Source organism: Pomacea canaliculata, linkage group LG10, assembly GCF_003073045.1.
Source record: "Pomacea canaliculata isolate SZHN2017 linkage group LG10, ASM307304v1, whole genome shotgun sequence".
NCBI classification, from domain to species: Eukaryota; Metazoa; Mollusca; class Gastropoda; order Architaenioglossa; family Ampullariidae; genus Pomacea; species Pomacea canaliculata.
Window position 1 is genome coordinate 17,189,110 of NC_037599.1, and position 19,289 is coordinate 17,208,398.

At 37.6% G+C, this 19,289-nt stretch overlaps 1 protein-coding gene across 1 annotated transcript in view; it reads left to right on the top strand.

The window, feature by feature from the left end:
• LOC112574564 (protein 4.1-like) overlaps window positions 1-19,289 on the top strand; it is a 61,957-nt gene that overhangs the window by 30,898 nt on the left and 11,770 nt on the right. The window contains 18 exon segments of the mRNA XM_025255730.1: window positions 2,394-2,528; window positions 5,207-5,320; window positions 6,242-6,284; window positions 6,621-6,696; window positions 7,012-7,056; window positions 7,218-7,394; window positions 8,456-8,543; window positions 9,511-9,663; window positions 9,938-10,035; window positions 10,265-10,316; window positions 10,318-10,465; window positions 10,852-10,976; window positions 11,453-11,575; window positions 12,485-12,682; window positions 13,132-13,197; window positions 13,431-13,490; window positions 14,330-14,420; window positions 14,422-14,885. Coding sequence (XP_025111515.1) covers window positions 2,394-2,528; window positions 5,207-5,320; window positions 6,242-6,284; window positions 6,621-6,696; window positions 7,012-7,056; window positions 7,218-7,394; window positions 8,456-8,543; window positions 9,511-9,663; window positions 9,938-10,035; window positions 10,265-10,316; window positions 10,318-10,465; window positions 10,852-10,976; window positions 11,453-11,575; window positions 12,485-12,682; window positions 13,132-13,197; window positions 13,431-13,490; window positions 14,330-14,420; window positions 14,422-14,885 — 2,256 coding nt within the window.

The following is a 19,289-nucleotide window of genomic DNA, read 5'->3' on the forward strand; positions in this document are numbered from 1 at the left end:
CGACTGGTGGAAGTTCGGTGTGCCTCATGGGTATCGAACTTGAGCCGATGGGTTCAGACCCCAGGACAGCCAACAGCCGAAAAGAGAATTATTACACACACTCTCTTTTACTTAATAAGTAATATTTAGCCCTCCTCCTGTATTTGTACTTGTACTGTCAGTGGACTCAATCTCGTACTGGTGATGCAATATTACTTATTACATCAATCAAGCTAATGTGTTATCTTTAGTATGTCGATCAGATCCAGATTACATGGTGATATACGGGACTCTTACACACTCTCGCAAACATGAAAAATAATATACAGGTTTTTTTTTTTTTACCGCATTAGCAACTTCTGGTAACAGCGTCTATTGAGATCACGCATTCCTGAAACTGAAAAGGAACATAGTCGTTTTACAACAGGTGTAATACTAGCGACACGCCTGCTGCTTATTGATATTCCATCCTGCCAGCGACATTATCAGCACAGCCAATCAGCAGTCGCCGCCATGACCCAGTCGCTCTCGGGTTGCCCAAACTCAAACCGCACGCCTACGTAGGAGGCGCCCAGTAAATTAACGAAATTTTCCCTTTTCAATATTGTTCGTGCTATCATCTTTTTTTAGTTGTATTTTTTTTATTCATTTAAGTGTATGTTTGATTAGATTATTCCATTTTCTTTATGGTTTTGAGTACTTTCGAAATACGTCGTCTGCTCGCAAACATACCTTGAGTACGCTAGTGACCTCTAGCGGAATGCCGGGAACGCATGGGTAGGCTAACGGTGATGTCATGAGCTGGAGTGTTTCGGATTGTCACGACTCGGCTTCGTCATTTTTATTTCTCTAGTGTAGTTTCCATGAAGGATTAACTCCAGACAGTGAAGGTACGGTTTTGTTTTTTTTCTTCTGGTCTTAAAGTAAGCTCTCCGGCAAAGAGCGCTTCAGTAGAGTTTGACTAAAAATAGCTCGCTACGCTACCCCTAGTTTGAATGTCGATTGCGCGGCAGCCATCTTCGCAAACCTGTACTGCTTGTTTGTAAACGGTGCTTACGATGAATAGATCATCTTTATCATTTGAGTTAAATTTGTTAATAATTTCAGACACCAAAAAAACCATGTACGAGCCCTTTCTTAGTCGATCGTGTCGCTTTGAAGTCGATCGCCAAAGTGTGGTGGTAGTCCAAGAACTAGGTTTACACCTATTTGCGAGTTGTTTTATCTAGTTTTGATCAAGAATGCAATACCAGATGATTCCTTGTTCTTTGAAGTCATAAGACTTTGTACGAAGATTGAGTTTAAACTCTTATGCTGAATAAAGATGCTAGTGCTACCGATTATGTTCTATCGCTTCCCTTGCTGATCCTAAGCAGTTCTCCCATCGAACATTTTACCTGTGCAGTCGCCTTCGTTCGCTTCAGGACGCGCGCTCTTTCTTGCCTCTCCCCTTCATTTACTCTACTCCCCCTCCTCCCGGACAATTTTTTTTTGTGTGATTATGAAAAAAATAATCGTGATGGACCAGTGAGTCAGATATTATCAAGACTAGCCGGTCTGCTAGGAATTCTAATGTCGATAGCTCAGCGGCGTGAGATGTATGATCTGAATGTTGGGAGGGGAGGAGAAAAAGGAAGGAAAAAAAACAAAAAACAGGAAGTGCTGCACGAGGAATAGACACGATTTACATATTTTGTGGTATAGAAGTGATGGCGCTAGACAACGTTCATCAGTTCCCCAGCTTTCAAAAACAGAATATATATATATATCAGATTGAGTTTCGTAAAGAGTTTGGCTCATGCAACTGCAATTTTGAGAGCTTTTAAGAAAGCAGACAGCAAAGTGGTTGTACCATTAAATTTAAGTTAGATGTCTCTCTACACACTTTTATAATACAGAATAAATATTGTTTACACATGGCATTTTAAAATGTAAGATGGTACATTTGTTGAACAGAGGTGTAAGGTTAGAAGTTAACAGGAGAGAACTCAACTAAGCAGAATAAAGTGTTATTTTTGTGTTGGATGATGTTTATGGTTAGTCTTAAAGTGGTCAGCTTAGCTGTTAAAAGTTTACTGAAGATATCACATTTGTTCAGACATGAATTATACTTGATTGCAGTATAAATGCTTGTTAAATGAAGACAGATTTTTTTTATATGGAAAGTCTAAAAATAAGTATTTGGTTAAAATATTTGTTGTAAATTGAGCTGTAAACATTTTGAAAATACAAAATCCAGTTTCTTGCATGTTCTTTGTCATCATAAATATGGGTGGTGTTATAGTCAAACAGTTTTATGCTATTAAATGCCAACTTTATTGCATTTCTTCAAATTCATTTTTAAGAAGAGTGAATGCTTTTTTTTTAAATTTGTGAAATCACTGGGTTAAATCTTAGCAACATTTTTGTTTCAGAACTCGGAAAAGAGTCCAAACAAGATGAGTGATAAATCCCCACAAAAACCGCAACCACAGCGACAGCGGTCTGCCAAAGGATTAGCATATGAAGTTGTGCTTCTTGATGGGGAACATGCAACCTTTGAACTGGATGTAAGTACATCATGAATGTTAAATTACATTCTAATGTGAACTATGTTTACAGGGGTGGTTGCCTTGCAGTGATATAGCCTTAGTTGCTGGCTCAGTGTAAAACACCAATTCCCCCCCACAAATCACCAATCACCCCTGATGTGAACTAACTATTATAAATGGTGCTCTAATTATTTATGTTTTTTAAAATAACTGTTAAGAAAATTTAATTGTTCATAATAGTTTTTGATGATGTAATACCATTAGTGAAATTTGTTCATCTCTTGACCAGTCCCAGTTGACAAATGGCTATGTTGTCCACTGGTACTTGTTTTCAGACGAAACGACTAGATAAGTGTAGCAGTTGACAATAGATTCCAGTTAGACCTGTCTTGGTCAGTAGCAAGCTGGTCTCGCATGGAACAAACAGTCCATTCTTTGACATTTCCAAACCAGTTCTTTCTTTGTCCACCATTGCATAAACTTCCCTCTCCAAAGTACCCTGAAGGATGGTTTTAGGCAGAGTGTTGTGCTGGATCACATGGTTGAACCAGACCAGCTAGTGTTGCTTGACTATGGAAAAGAGGTTCCTGCTGTTCTATAAAGATTGCAACCGTGCTTTGTACAAAATCATTGGTTTTATGTTGCCTGTACAAGATTTGGAGCAGCCTTCTCAGGCACTTGTTAATGAATGCCTGGATTTTTCTTTTATCTGCAAGCAGAATACACATTTCATATCTGCATAGCATCAGTACAAAAAATCTTTCCACTAAGACTCACTAAAATCAGATCATAACTGAGAGGAGTCATAGTAGGGAGATAACCAGTCTGCTTTCATTCTGTGAACCATGGCTTTAGACACCTATAAATTTAATTTCATTTATTTAAATGTTGATATAATGCCTTTTTTATTTTTGGTTGGGGGGGGTCATTCGTGTGTTCACTAGTTCATGCTTATTCTGCTATTGTTAGGCTTGACTGAAGATTTATAGGGGAACTAATTCTACAGGTAAGAGCAATTGATGTATACTGTGCTAGACAAAGACTTTCTTTTAAATTAAGCTATTTATATTTTGAACATGACTTCTGCAAAAAGTCATAATAAAGCACAAAGTTTTATTTTTATGAACATGACTTCTGCAAAAGATTGTTAATGAAGCACAATCGACTGTACACCATTAAAGAGACTACAGTGAACAATAACTGGTCATTTCGACCAAAAACCATATTGCCTCAGCTATATTGACCTCCCACCTGAGTCAAATTGACCCCACCATGACCATACCTCTTAAGACAACATTGCCCCAAACTGTAAGTCAAATCGACCAGGCCCAGGTTAAAGTAAAAAGGAGTGCACCTGTTTCATATTAGCTAAATGTCTACAGGTACATTTCATAGAAACCTCCAGACTAAAGAATATTTGGTGCTCGGATGATATGGGCATTACAAGATCAATTTAACTCAGGCAGGTGGTAGCTATGACTGCAATGATGGGGTCTGGGTCAAAACGATAGTAACCCATAGAACAGTCTCTTTCAAAATGTACTTTTTTTATTTTTAATTTTAAATTGTAATACAGGGTAGGTGGCTGGCACGAAGCAATCTATTTTAAAAGGCAGTTTTTTTCAACACTCCTCTTTTTCAAAAAAAGTTGTAATAAAACATAAACTGTTAGTCGTAAGTCATGTTGGAGTGGTAGTTGTAGTAGAGATGGTGTTTATATAGTTGTCACTGTTGAGATCCTGATGCTGACGTCTGCTGTGGAGCTGCCATCTTTGGAAAGGGTGGTTGCCACATATTTGATAGTACTTAAAACTGTTCATCTCCTCAAGCTTACTCCATTAATGTAGAGTTCTGCTTTGCCATTACTGTTGACCATAAGTTGCTCTTGTCAGTAATGGCCTCCATTCCATATGATTTGAACTGTCTGTCAGTTGGGTGTTGGTGCCTGCCATCAGGCTGACGTTGTCCGCAAAAAGTTGCACCAAAGGGTTTCTCGCATGATGTTCTCTACTGCTGTCGCTCTCATTATGCCCTTATACAGTGCTTTGATGACTTTAACGATAAGCTCTTTTATGTTGAGTTTTCACATTCTACAACCCCTTAGCCCATACTCTTTTAAATGTCTGTCGAGTGTCAGAGATCCCACTGGTGCTGTCAATTTTTTCCTATCAGAATGCGATAGTTGAAGGTCTGTTCAACTAGGAGGAGCTAAATGGATCCTTGCCATTCACTTTTAAGACTAATGGTTTCTGGTACTATTATTTGTCTTCGTGGTAAAGTACAATTTGCTTTCTGTAGATTGTTGCAAATACTTTTTTTAATTCTTATTTTTATATCCCATTCATTTTCACTGATCATTAGATCGGTAGCAACAGTGGGTATTTAAAGGTATATAGCATTATCATGACAAATTAATCATAAACTGGTGCATTATACATTCTATAGAGACAAGGTCTAAATGTGTCTTACCCTTTCAATGGCAAGCTCTTTATTGTTGCATCTCTAGAAACCTTGTTGTACATGTCCCGCTTAAAAACTGGAAAAGGATAGTTTCCTTCTTTTATTGTGCTTTTTAAGAAAGAAGAATGTTTTAAAATGATGTGACAACAAGTGTACTGTTTTAGAAATAATATATTTATCAGTAGCAAAAACGTGTAGACCTATTGTGGTTATACATATTTTCTTCTCTTATTCAGAAAAATGCTGAAGGAAAAGAGCTTTTCGAAAAGGTCTGCCAGCACCTTGACCTTGTGGAGAAAGATTACTTTGGTCTACAGTATGTTGATGAAAGATTACCGCACCATTTAAAGGTAAGCAGTTAAATCAAGTAGTAACTGTCAAATTTTTTTAAAAAAAAAAAACTACATAAATCTCAGTATTTTTCCATCTTTTGACAGAATTTATTTCTTTTAAAGACTTCAGTTAGGATGGTAGAGTGACCTTACATGGTTCTTTTAATGCTTTCTTTGTTTTTCTTGCAAGTTTTGGCTTTGACTTATGAGCTCTGCTGTTTTCTTGAACTTTGTTTTAAATAGAAGATATGCAGAGGAGCTAAGTCTTTAAGAAAGGCATTAATGGATGTACACTTAACCCTCATAGCATCACATAAAAATACAACATTACAATGACTGGCTTATTACTGTGAAGACGACAGTGGGTGAAGTTTGTTTTTTATTATTGGTGCTCTGAGGTAAACATTAGACCAAGAAACCTATGCAGTATTGGAAAACTTTGCAGTAAAAGTAATGAAAATCACCTTCTCCATGCTTCGCGGCAAAGCCACGATCATGGCCCATTGTGGTAATAGGGTTAAAGACAAAAAGATAAGCAGCCTTTTAAAAAAGAAAGTGGTAATAGATCCAAACAGTTGGTTGAAAGTCATGTTGGTGAGATAGCTGTAATAGTAATGACATTTATACAGCAAAATATGTCTATCAAAGTGTTTTGCTCTCATCTGAGAGGAAATTACAAAGTGATGATCTCAGGAGGTTCTGTTGTATTATATTATGGTATGTACTTTTATCAAGTTTAATGCTGCAATTCCTTTCAGTTACTGGGATATTTTGCTATTCGTATAGTCACTGAGCCATTGAGTTTACCATGTGCACATGTACCATTATACTAATCAATAATTCAGTGACTTGGATGAAATTTGGAGATTATAGTTTGGTAATTTAATAGTTTTAATAGTAATTTAATGATGGTTTTTTATTATTGTGGTTGCTTTCCAGTGCTGGCTGAGTCCAGATAAAAAGATTTCCAAACAGAAAAAGAGTGAGTATTTTTTGCTTTTGTTTGTTTGTATTTTTTTTTAAGCAGCTAGGCTTAAAGGTGGCCAGTGTGATGCAGTTAAAATGCTTATTAAAATATGGAGCTAAGCTGGCAGCTTATTGTTACAGTAAGCCATTTAATGACCAGGCAGTGGCACACTGGAACAGGCCTATTGTCATTGCTATAAATTATTGTATTTAAATATTTTTTGGTACATTGTGTGTTTTATCTGTTACAAGCAATAGTAGTGGTAGCCTTTGTTAACTCCATCTTTGCTCAAGAAAACTGACTATAGTTGAACTGATTTGTCGTTTGCAACTTTTTCATTTTATTTTTTAGGGGGACCATGGGTTTTCGACCTTGCATTAAAATTTTACCCACCAGATCCAACACAGTTACGAGAGAGCTTAACACGGTAAGATTTTAGTATAATCTTTTGTTCTTAAACAAGTGTAGCTAACATGTAAGTTGTAATCCTAATTTAAAATGGAAAATGTTAAGAAGATCTCAGTGGTTTTCTTTCTTTTTTTTCTTTTTTTGCTAAACTGATAAGTCTGCTTTGTGCCAGCAGATACCAATTCACAGTCCCTGCCATTATTCATTGTGCTAGCTTCTGTAGTTTTTTGGTGTTAAAGAAATAATACTTTCCAGCCTGTCACATAGCACCAAACTTTGTTGACCTTTATTCTATTTGAGTTTCCTGTTCTTATATCTCCTATTTGTTTTGCAGCTGGCTGGTCACTTTGCAAGTGAGGCGTGACATCTTGAGTGGAAAGTGAGTTCTGCTTTGTTTTTGCACTTGACTTTTGTACAGGTCAAAACTAGCATTATACAGGGCAGAATCCATTATTTATATATAATTAAAATTCACATATGTGAATCGAGGTTTATATATATATATTTTTTTGGAAACTAATGTTATTAAGATGTATGCAGGTTACCAGCCACATTTATCACACAAGCAATGCTGGGGTCTTACTGTGTGCAAGCTGATCTTGGAGATTACGATCCAAATGAACACCATGGCATTGACTATGTCAAAGATATCCCCTTTTCTCCAAACCAGACTCCAGAACTCCTGGAGAAAATTGTGGAACTCCACAGACAGCACAAGTAAGTGATTTTGTAATGATGCTTCATGTGGTCAGTGTTTATTTTCCTGACTCTAAAGTGCTTGCTGACCATGGTAAACAGAAAAACTTTAAATGCCAGGAAGCATTGTTCAAGAGTGCATGAATGAAATGCCTTGAAACAGAACTTGCCCTTGCCCTTGCCCTACTCAACACATGCATTGGCCATTGTCCACAAACAACTTATGTGAACTGGATATTTTCCACAAGCATGCATGAAGATAATTAAAATAATGTGTTTCTACACATTGCTACTGTGCAAAAATTCATGACCGGAGTAAAACAAACTCCTTTGTCAGAATCATGTTTGATATAATTCGAAACTTTTTTTTGTTTGTTTTGTTATAAACAGGAAACGCTTCCATTTCTTTTTTGTTTTCTTGATGCACTGTACAGTCAAAAGAAAGGCCAGCTTTTTAAGTTTATTGAAATCAAATCAAAATGTTTTTCTGTAATTGGTGGGTTTGCAAACTCATCTGATTTATAGGATGAAAATCATAAATACAGAATGGCTTTTGCTTGGCCTTCTTAACCGATCTTGGGGTGAGTTTAAGTGTGAGATACACATGTATAGAAATGGCTTTCCTGCCTGGATAATCTTTCGATGTGCAAGGGGAAAAAAAAGAGATTTACACTCAGCATTGTCAACCTTTTCCATCCATGGCATTGTTTAACATTGTGCTTTTGTGTGTGTGTGTGTGGGGTAAACTTTAGTGAATACCTATAGCAGAGTTCATAACAATCTGCCATTCTGTATTGTCGTGGTGCCTAAATTTGCAACAAAATAACAAATATGTGCAATGAAAGAAAGTCTGCACACAATCACCTGTTCACCACTCGCTTGCTCACTTACCATCTGCTCCCCTCCAGCTCTCTGCATGACTGCATGTGTGCATGTCATGTTTAGCCCATCTAATCAAATGTTATCCTACATGACAGATAGGGCCATTATTGTTAGCAAAAGGGAATATTTTGTGGGTTGATCATGTCACATCATTGTCTGATGCATCATTTTAGTGTGCTTTGTAATGTTGTGCATTACAGAGGTCAGACCCCAGATGAAGCAGAAATCCATTTTTTGGAGAATGCAAAGAAGTTGTCTATGTACGGTGTTGATCTCCATGCTGCAAAGGTATCATCTTCATCAGCAAACTATTAAAATGCATAGTTGAAAAGCAAAGCAGTGGGGCAAAGCAAACATGTTTGCATGGTAGATATGTTGTGGTTACTAACATCTGTGGAATTAATGATCACCCTTTGTGGCTTTCTTATGTTCTTCTTTTGTTGAAATATTGACAGACCACCATGACCTTATGTGCATGACTGATTTGCTTGTTGCTGAATGTTATTTTAGTTATGCATGGTAGGTCTCAAGAAACATTTTTGTGACAAAAGCAGTTAACTTTGCAATATGATTGTAATTTTTTTTGTGTGTGTGTGTGGAGGGTATACAATTATTGCAATGATAGGGTGGCATAAAAGAAGAACCAGAACTCCAATAGTAAACTCATATGTGAGCTACTTATATGCATGCACATATGCATTCACAGTCAAAACTTTCTGGTTTATTTTGCTGGCATAAGCAGCTCCGTAGCATTGTTTTTATAGATTTTGGTACTACATAAAGGTATAAAGTTTTTTTAGCATGTTTTTAAGCTCATTGACATTGTGTGGTAGGTATCTGACACAATTTAGTCAGCTTAGAAGTAGATATAAGTGGATAAAAAATTATCTTTAGAAACCAGAAGTTTCATTGATATGTTCACGGTGGTCAGATGTGGTTTTAAATCACAGATAGCTAATTACACTAGCGTTTTCTTCACCATTTGGTAAATTGAAGCATTTGAGATTACAAGATAAAATAAATCAGGTTCTTATATCGGAATATGATCTTAAAGTTCGATCATTTCACCTTCTGTGTCTTTTCTTGTGGGCATTGTTTGCACAAACTTGTCTTCTCCTCCTAAGAGTGACAGGATAGGTGTACTGTTATTTGACATTTTTTAATTTATGAGTGATAGTGGCAGTAAAGGAATTGAGCAATTTGTTCCCATAGTGCTGATTTTATTATCATCCAAACACTAACTTGTTTCTTACAGGATGTAAATGATGTTGACATCATGCTGGGAGTGTGTGCCAGCGGACTTCAGGTTTACAGAGAAAAGCTGCGAATAAGCCGCTTTGTCTGGCCAAAAATTCTCAAGATCTCATACAAAAGAAAGCATTTCTACATAAAGATTCGTCCTTCAGAGGTAAATCAAAAAACTCTTCTATTACACAGCATATTTTGAAAAAAGCCTGCAGATATTAGGTAGTATTTTAAAATTTGTACAGAAAAGTGTAAACATTGGTAGAATATATTGCTTTTTTCTTGGTGTTGAAAAATGTGAAAATGCATTTTACTTTTTTTTGTGTGCATAATTTTGTGTGTGAGGGAGAAAAACTTGCATGTCATTTGTTGATTTTCTTACTCTTTTTTTCTCATTATTGACCGTTATACATGCAATGTATTTTATCGATTTGCAGAATTCCCAGCTGGAAAACACAGTGTGTTTCAAGCTTGCTTCACATCGACTGGCAAAGAGATTATGGAAAATTTGTGTGGAGCATCATGCCTTTTTCAGGTGGATGCTGTTTAACGCATTTGGAATGTTAGGCTGTGTCCCATTGTTGTTGATGGTCATCTTCAAAATGGTGACCTGTCTCATTTGAGTTAATCTGTCTGGAAGATCTGGAATTATGGTACTGCACAATGTTGCTTATGATTCATTAGTGGCAAGCATGCACATGGGAGCATTTACCCAAGGTCAAAGCATTGTGTTTTATAATATATATGTGTCACTTCTATTTCAGACTGAGAGAAACTGAACAGCCACAAAACAGTGCCATGTTCCCAAGATTAGGCTTCTAAGTTTCGTTATTCTGGCCGCACTTTGTACCAGGCTCGACACAATTCACAGATTCTGGACAGGCCTGATCCTTACTTTGAACGCAATCAGACAGCCAGCAGAACCATGCCAATACAAAGCAACCGCTCTCGTAGTGTGGATGAAAGTGGGTTTCAAACTTTTCACTTACCTTAATACTTTGTTAAAGGATCTTTAGCTTACCCTTACCAGTCATCACTTTTAAAATTGTTGACAAATATTTTCTTATCTTGCCTGCCTATGTTGCATGCAAACATGAAAATGACATGAAATTGTCACTAAGTTAGGAAGAGAACAAAGATATGTCCCGCTTCCAAATAAATGTAACAGAAGGTTAAATAGGTGTCAAAGTCATATTAGTGATATTTATATGTGTATGCATAAGACAAATATATTTTTCACAAACTGTAACTTCACGTGGCTGTACAGTTTGTTTTATAGTAATTTTGCAATATGGTAAGTCAGTAAATAAGATATCCCACATCTGGAACCAGGATGTCCTGCTTGTTGCAGTCAATAATCGACCAGACCAGTGGCGTGATGATGACTATGGTACAAAGAGACGGCCTTCAGAAGGACAAGATGGACGGGATGCTCGGGACAAGCGGGACATAGGACAACCCACCCCTCTTGCTCAGGTACACTATATTCATATTTTTAACCTTGCTCAAACATTATGTGTCATTAGATGACAGCCTGCTTTCTGTCTGTAGACGTGTATTTCTGAAGCATCACCTTGCACTAAGATGCATCATAATGGTATCTATGCAAACAGAAGACAGAATAGTGAGCAGAAAATCGAGTTGTGAACATCAAAAAGCCTTCATTTTAATACTCAGTTTCTTTCACACAGCAGATGTCTGTAAATATTGTACATTGATCTCTGTAAATAAATCAAATTTGTTTTAAGTGGATGGTCTGTGTATTTTGTCAGACTGTATATAGCACTCAGGGACATTTGTTACAGGAGTATTTTTTCCCTAGGTCTAGGAGTGTGTCCCCTGTTGTTTGGACTAAAATGCTAATCTTGTGTTTGACATTCTGAAGCTGGCAATATTGGTTGGAAATTATATATTTATGTGCATGTTCGAATGTTATCTTATATAATGAACAGGTGGGCCTTCCTCCAGGGATGAAACCTTATGAGAATGATGAAGAGAAGGCATTGAAGAAGGGTGCTGACAAGTCCAATGATACTTTTGATCGCAGGGATCAAATTCCTGGTGGAGACATAACTGTAATGCCTGAGTATTTTATATGCAGTCTGTGTGTGTGCGTAGATGCTCATTCACTTGTTGACAAGTTGTTTGCACATGGCCTGTGTACTGGAAGATAAGGAGTGATTCATCATAGCATAGCCATTTCTGTACCAGTGGGTGAGAGTTCTGTGGCATTCATATTGACAGGTAGCACACACAGGTCATGAGCCACTACTGGTTCACTTTAGCAACATGCTAAAGCCACCAGCTCTGGTGATGGCGCTTAGAATTGATCACATGCACTTGCTTGGAAATGTGTAATGATTCTGAAGATATGTTCTTTTCATGGTGTCACAATAGATTCTTTGTGATATGTTAATCCTTGGGCTTTTTGGCATCTCGCTACAATTTGCAGTAAGAAGTTAAATAGGTCTAAATAGAAGCATTTTTACTTTCATTGCTTCTTTGTACGATTAGTAAAGAGATACCCTTTTACTATAGGTCAGTAGAATACACAGTGCTTAGAACTGGTATGGTCAAAAGACTGTTTTCAGCAGGAATCATTGACAGTCCTTCAGGCCTGTGACTTCACACATGCTGATTTAGAACATTATAAGATTCCAGGTCAGACTCCAGATTTTGCATTGGTACTTTCAGGCAGGAAATCTGTCGTGATTATTCACAACCATCCTGGAAACATCTGTTTTTCTGCCGTTCCACTAAGCAGATCAATCTCTGAAGTGATAACTTTATCTTTAGCTTGCCCCATCATTACTGGCTGCATGTACAGTTTTTTTTTTTTTTCAAACTAACACAAAATATTCAGATGTATATATGTGTGTAATAAAGGCTGTAAATTGAAAGCTTGATCACAGACTTCACTATCACAGCAAGCGACTGTCAAAGCCAGTTTTTTTTTTATTATTTTTTTTTTTAATCTCCTGCAGGAAAAGGGTAAGCAGGGTCAGGATGCAATGGGACTGTCAGAAGCTGAGGCTTTGAAGAAGGCCAAGGAGGATGAAAAAGAACGCAAGAGGCGTGAGAAGGAGGAGGAAAAGAGACGAAAGAAAGAAGAGGATGAGAAGAAGAAAGCTGACAAGAAGAACAAGGGCAAGAAGGCTGAGGAGGACCGTCGGGATCTCAAGGTCAGTGACATGCCCAGTTCAGATGATTGCAACCTGGCAGTGACTTTACTGCTTTGTGCAGCAGATTTGTTGACTATTTGATTTGATTTGGGTTTTTTTTTTTTTTGGGGGTGGGGGAGGACTGATTCTTCACATATGAAAGGGAATTTTCTTTGCAGGATGATGATGATAGAAGAAAAGGGTCATTTGTAGAAAGGGAATTTGCATGAACCAAAGCTGTATTCCACTTTTATGTTCTAATTAATGCCAACCATGGAATGAATTGAAAAGGAGCTCAGCAAGAAGTTTTGATAAGCATGATAAAATATAAATCAATTCTCTTTGTGCTGTTAGTAGTGCTGCATGATAAACCATATTTGGATTGAGATTTGATGCATTCTTTTAACTCACAAAACCTGGCTTGAATACTGAGGCTTAATTTTTTTTTTTGTTTTCCCTTATTTTACCAGGGTTCTGGTGAGCCCACAGAAACATTGGCTGGTCGGACCCCAGGGAGCTATGCAGATCAAGAAGGGGTTAGTGGCTATGTAGCTACATGCATGTTTTTCTTTGGCAGGGGGTGGGGTTAGTTTTTTTTCCAGAACACTCTAATATTATCTCAAGGAGCTGAATTAGACAATGTGCTGGACTGGTGCATTCCCATTAAAACATCACACTGTAAATATCATAGAAATTGGTGCTTCATTGGACAGACAGAAGCTGTTGTAAACATTGCTTCTTTTGTCTGATTTCATTTTCTTGATCACAGGACAACCTGCGCTATGCAGAAAAAGCAGCTCCACTGGGATCAGCAGCAGATGGCAGCAAGGTCTACTCACTTTTCATGACACATTTTTCTGTGGTTTTCTAGTGCTTGTAGAGAAACTGGGATTCTTGTACTGCTTGGGTTTTTGCTAGTTTAATTAGAGAATGATATGAATTTATTTGAAAATTTTCTTTCTTATAAAAAATTACTAGAAAGTGAAAGAACCATTTTCAGCTGGCCATTTGTGGTACTACTAAGTCCTTTGATTTGGACATTGAAATATGCTACCAGTTATTGCTTTACTGTGTCTTTATACAGTCCTCTGAGGAGAACATAATTATTTATTGCAATTGTAATTTGTGCCTTGTTTCAGTACTCATGATGTAACCTTTGTAGGGTTTCTGCTGACATCCGTAACCTTTTAATGTACAAAATAAGGGGTAATGCTATGGTAAATGTGGAATTTTTCTCTGGTGCTTTGTCAAGTTTGAATTCATGCTTTCTGTCTAGTGCTGTAGTCATGTAGAAGAAAAGGAAAATGTGCATGCATGTATGAAAGTTGGGGTGGTGTTTTTAGATTTAAAAAAAATTTCTTGGACTCATCACTTTATTCCTTTTTTAGTATCAGTTTTTCCCATTTGCTACATTTCAGAGTTTCTGTTACTCATGATGCTACCTTATATAAAAATTCTTATCTTCTAGTTCATCATAAAAAAGGTACTATACATTGACTTGTGCATATTTCTAGGCATAAACCTATCTACTTAATTCAAGTCTTTATATTTGAATAATTTGTACCCAAAGGAAGTCCTTGCCGTGAAACATTTTGCGAGTGTTAGATATGGCTGTAATGCATTGATTGGTTTGATTATCCTATCAGTGCACCATGCTTTGCATTGTAGGGTGACCAAGATGGTAAAGATAGACGACCTTGGGGTGATGATGATGGCATAGGTGGAAAGAGGGAATCGCTGGGGACCAGCCCTGGCTGGTTTTGATTCTGATCAGGACAAGGATGAATATGGAGATAAAGATCTAAGAAAAGGTCGTGGGAACTGGGATAAAGACCAATTTGGTGATAAAGATGGAAAAGACAAGTATGGCAAAGATGGTGACAAAGATGGAAAAGACAAGTATGGCAAAGATGGTGACAAAGATGGAAAAGACAAGTATGGCAAAGATGGCGACAAGTATGGCAAAGATGATGACAAGTATGGCAAAGATGGTGGCATGTATGGCAGAGATGGCAATAGGGATGGAAAAGATGGGGATAAGGATGGAAAAGGCAAAGATGGCAAAGGCAAGGATGGAAAAGATAAAGATGGCAAAGATAAAGATCATGATGGCAAAGACAAAAAGCCAGGTGTCTTCTCTGGCTTGTTGAAGAAGCCAAAAGATGCCAAGTCCAGTGAGGATGCCTATGGACCTGGTCACAGAGGACAGGGACCTACAACCCAGGTTGTCTTTCCTGATACTTCTTTCCTATCTTGCTTGTGCATCACCAGCACTCTTGGCTGATGTAGTGTAGACAGCTTTATGTGACCAATGGTTTAATGGGGTTGCCCTACTTGCCTGCTACCTTCATGGTATACTTCTGCTCATTGACATTCTTTTACCTCTCTGGTGATGCTCTAGACAAGTTCAAAAGCACAGTTGACTTCTTGCTGAATCCAGCTGCTTTTTTGGACAGAAGAGCTTGCTTATCTCACCTGATCAAGATTACCTTCTAATAATTATTATGTATTAGATAATCTGATTGTAAACTACTGTATACAAGACATTGGGCTTAAGAATATTGCTTTATCTTTTGCTTGTCAGAACTGACACTTTTTTGTGCGTGCTTTGTATCCAGGTAGTAGATCTGGTGTGTGTAGAATTGAACACTTGTGATGCATATGTTGTATACCTCAAGCAAAGAACCATCCTCTGTATCTGTCGCCTAGAGTGGCGTGACCTACTCTTTTCGCCTGAGCAGTGTAGCTGCATAAGTACATGACACGTTTAAGGGTTCAGCAAATTAGCAAAGCTCATGAGTCTTGCAATGATTTTATACACATTTGCATATATTTGTAGGAATGCACATATGCTTTTTCCCTGTAGCACATACTTATGGGCAGTGGTGTGTTGACATAATCTGCACTTTCTATTTGCCTGTTTCTGTCTTAAATTCACTATATGTAGACTAAATAGACAGAAGCTGTTCTTGATAAATGGCATATTTAGTATTACTTTGTTCCTTTTTTTTTTAATTTTTTTTTTTTAGCTAAAGTAATTTTATAATCAAAATGTTAATTATCCTAGCTGTCCATTTTTTGTAGACAACATGAGCATAGACCTAATCTGAAAACGAAGGGAATGCTTACTATCAGTCTTTCTTACGGTGATTTTGTTCTCTCAGATTGTTTCATAGCTACAAGAAATAGAATTCAGATATGCTGCTCTTTTATGTTTGCTGTGCTTCGACTTCTTCGATGGCTGTAATGTTGATCATTCATTACTCTTGAGCTTCTTGTTTACAATCTTTGATGGAAACTATAGAGTCTTGTTACAGGTTTTTGACAGAAGTGTGTAAATGTCTTTCGTTGTAATCATTTTCTTTTAAGTGAGTTTTAAGCTTTTTTGACTAAAAAGGTTACAATTACAAGTATTTATAGGGCACTAAAGCTGTTATCAAAGCATCAGTTTAAGAAAAAAATATTTTTGGGGTTTTTTAAAAGCAATTTTTATCTTCACTTTTTTTTTGTGGCTGTTGAACAGATACATTAAGCCGGAGTAGATGGTTTGGATACTGTTCTTTCGTGTGTCTTTATCATCAGCAGATCATTTTGTGTCTCCAATATTTTATGGCATTGTTTTGGTGTCCTCCATGTTTTTGTTATGCTCTTAAAGTAGGTTAAATGTTTGTACAGTACTTTTTGTTTTTGTTCAGTTTTGTTGCTAATTTTCATTTGCTTTACTTTCTTAGGAAGATCACTTGCAGATCTAAGGAAGAAGAAAACATGAACGTTTTCTTACAAACAAATCATACATTATCAAACATTTGCAATCATTCCAAGTGCCAAAATTTGTGATCATCTATTCTCGTTAAAATGGGGCTTGGTGACATTCTCAAGGTTCCTAAAGAAAAATGTTCTTGATGCGTGTTTATTTGTGACTTTATCAGGGTCGACTGGGTCAAGAGGGTAGGAACTACCCAGATGCTACTGATTCAGCCAGATTTGGAAAAGTGTGTTTATTATTATTATTCTTTTTAAAAGCAGACCCATCTACAAGTGTGGCTTCCAAGCACTGCGTCAGTTACTGTTGCCAGACACTTATGCCGTTCACTTATTTGTTTAGAAGTGAATATGCTTTCCAGTGTGGCATGGCTGGAATCCCTCTGTTCAGAGTTTAGATATTTTCAGTGCTTACCCTCGGATTGCTTTGCTTAGCAGCTTTGGTTCCTCTTTCATTTCACTTCATGAATTCATGGAAATTTTCTCCACATATTTCGTTCTTGTGCATGTATTGATATGACTGATTCCACACATCTGGAGTATTTACCACAACCCTCTCACCACCGCCTTTTATTGAGTGGTTACATAATTTTATTTTTTTTATTTTGGGCATAACTTGAATTAGTATGAAGGGTGGTCTTACAAGTTGGTCAGGAGCAGTTATTAGCTCTTTTTTTGTTTGTCACAAAGGATATTGCAAATATATTTAAGTGTCAAGAGCTGTCCTGTTTTAAGGCAAGAGGAGATGTGTATCTGAGGTGTGGGTATCGTCAGAATTACTGCTAGTTCAGATCTGAACATGGTGTGCATATCATTGAAGGTACTGCTGGTAAACAAGTGCACAGGTCTGAGCATGGTGTGCATGCTGTTGTTGCAGCCAAAGAAATCAAAGGGCGAGAAAGACAGGAGCAAGCGTGCTTCCCTCATTGCCAGTTTATGCCCCGGACAGTCCCCAGGCAAGGTCTGGATTCCTGGCTTGCGCTTCTCTTCCTGGTCTTGCCAACATAGTGGCTGTCTATTTATGCTCCCTGTGGTGTGGCAGATGGACTGTAGCATGCATAGTAGATCCACCATGCAGTAATCAATGTTTGTTTTGTCTTGGACTGGCACATCATCAGGATTTTTTTTTTTATTGCTATGCCCCAGCTTCCATAGGGAGTGAAATGGGATTTCTTTATTCTGAGTTCTACACATCCGTGTTGCCTGTTTTTACATATGCATTTCATGTTGTGGCAGAGAAAATAATTTCTGTTCCACAGCATAGATCAGGGTTTGTTTTCTTTCCACCCCTACCTCCCTCCCCCCCCCAACCAACTGTTCAGCATACTATGCTGCATGTGTCTCCACCAGGTAATCCTTGCACCCATACCCTTTGAAAAATAGCTATCTTTGTATCAACATCATCGGTGAAGCAGTATTTAGACAGTAGACTGTGGTGGGGATTGTTGGTGTTGGCATAAGTGTGGTTTTTAGATGGTCCTGAAATTGTTAATTCAAGTCTGCAAATGGAAATCTCATCAATGTGGTGTTTTGGCAGCCTTGGTTGTGTCTTTCTGCATGGGTGCAGATAGCTACACCCCTACCAACCTTACCCTCATTGTTGCTTTTAGCAGTCTAACACGGTACAGCAGTGTTGATTCCACAGTGTATAATAATGCCTGCCTTCTGTTCATGGTGTTGTTGTTGTTGAAGGTTTGGAGTTGAATAATTGAAGTGTTTTATCACCTGGAATCTGTTCCCTAAATGTGTTTGTGAGAAGCAAGAGTCCAGATGCATTAACGGTGACTCATTGAGAATTCAGTTCCAGTCTAAGTGTATATTTTTCTTAGTTTTACCCTTGCTGATGCCATTGTCTTATGCCACCAGGCAGGTCGCAGATCCTCCTCTTCCTCAGATGAAGCAGCAAATGTCCAAACAGCAAAAGCATCTGAGCAGAATATCACCACAGTGGTATGCAGGTTGAACATATTTTGGCATGATGATGTTGTGGTCTTGTCATAAATCTCAAACTCTCACCAAAGGCATCGCCATGTGAAATTTGCATGCTGCCACTTACAGTTTCCTTTCACTTATCCAGCAACAGGGTGTCGCTGAGGTTGAGTGTGATATTGATGAAAGCATGGGCTTTCTGTCAACACAACCAGTGTAATGTCATGTGTGACTGATAATCAGTCAGTGAACTGTATACTGAAAGTGCAACATTTCCACATGATCGAGATGGTGTCCTTGAATCACCTAGAGTGTTTATTTCAAACAATAGTAGATCTGGAATCTGGACATGGCTTGCTCCCAGACATTTGCAAATTATGTTTTAATGGCTATGTTCCTGTCACAGTTCATTGTTGTCTGAAGCTTTCCAAATGTTCTGGAATTATTTTGCACTGTTTTAGAGCTGCATCTACATTTTTATGATCATACTTTTTTGTTGGGGACGAGGGGGTGGATTCATTAAAGGTCCATAGTATTTCACAGATTCATCATTTTCTCTTCTGTTATAATATGTACTTGTATCGCGCATCATCATGACTGATAGATCACACTTGTGCTGAACAGTAATGATAAATAGGAGCATTTGAACAAGCTAACAGACAGCGGAAGGTGAGATACACATAGGCACTGAACAGGATAAGCATATACAAGAGTACAACTTAATGCAAAGAATATAGGGCCTGTAAACAGAGCAGAGATGGATTTGTTACAGAATGGTGCACATGACAGACAATATCAGGGATAATACTTAGTTTTCATAATTTTCTCTTCTGTTATCAGTATTACAGAATGCATCATTTTCTCTTGTTATCAGAATTACAATGATCAACTTTCCACCTGTCTTCTTTGTCAGCTTCACAGCTAGATAGTGGATAGT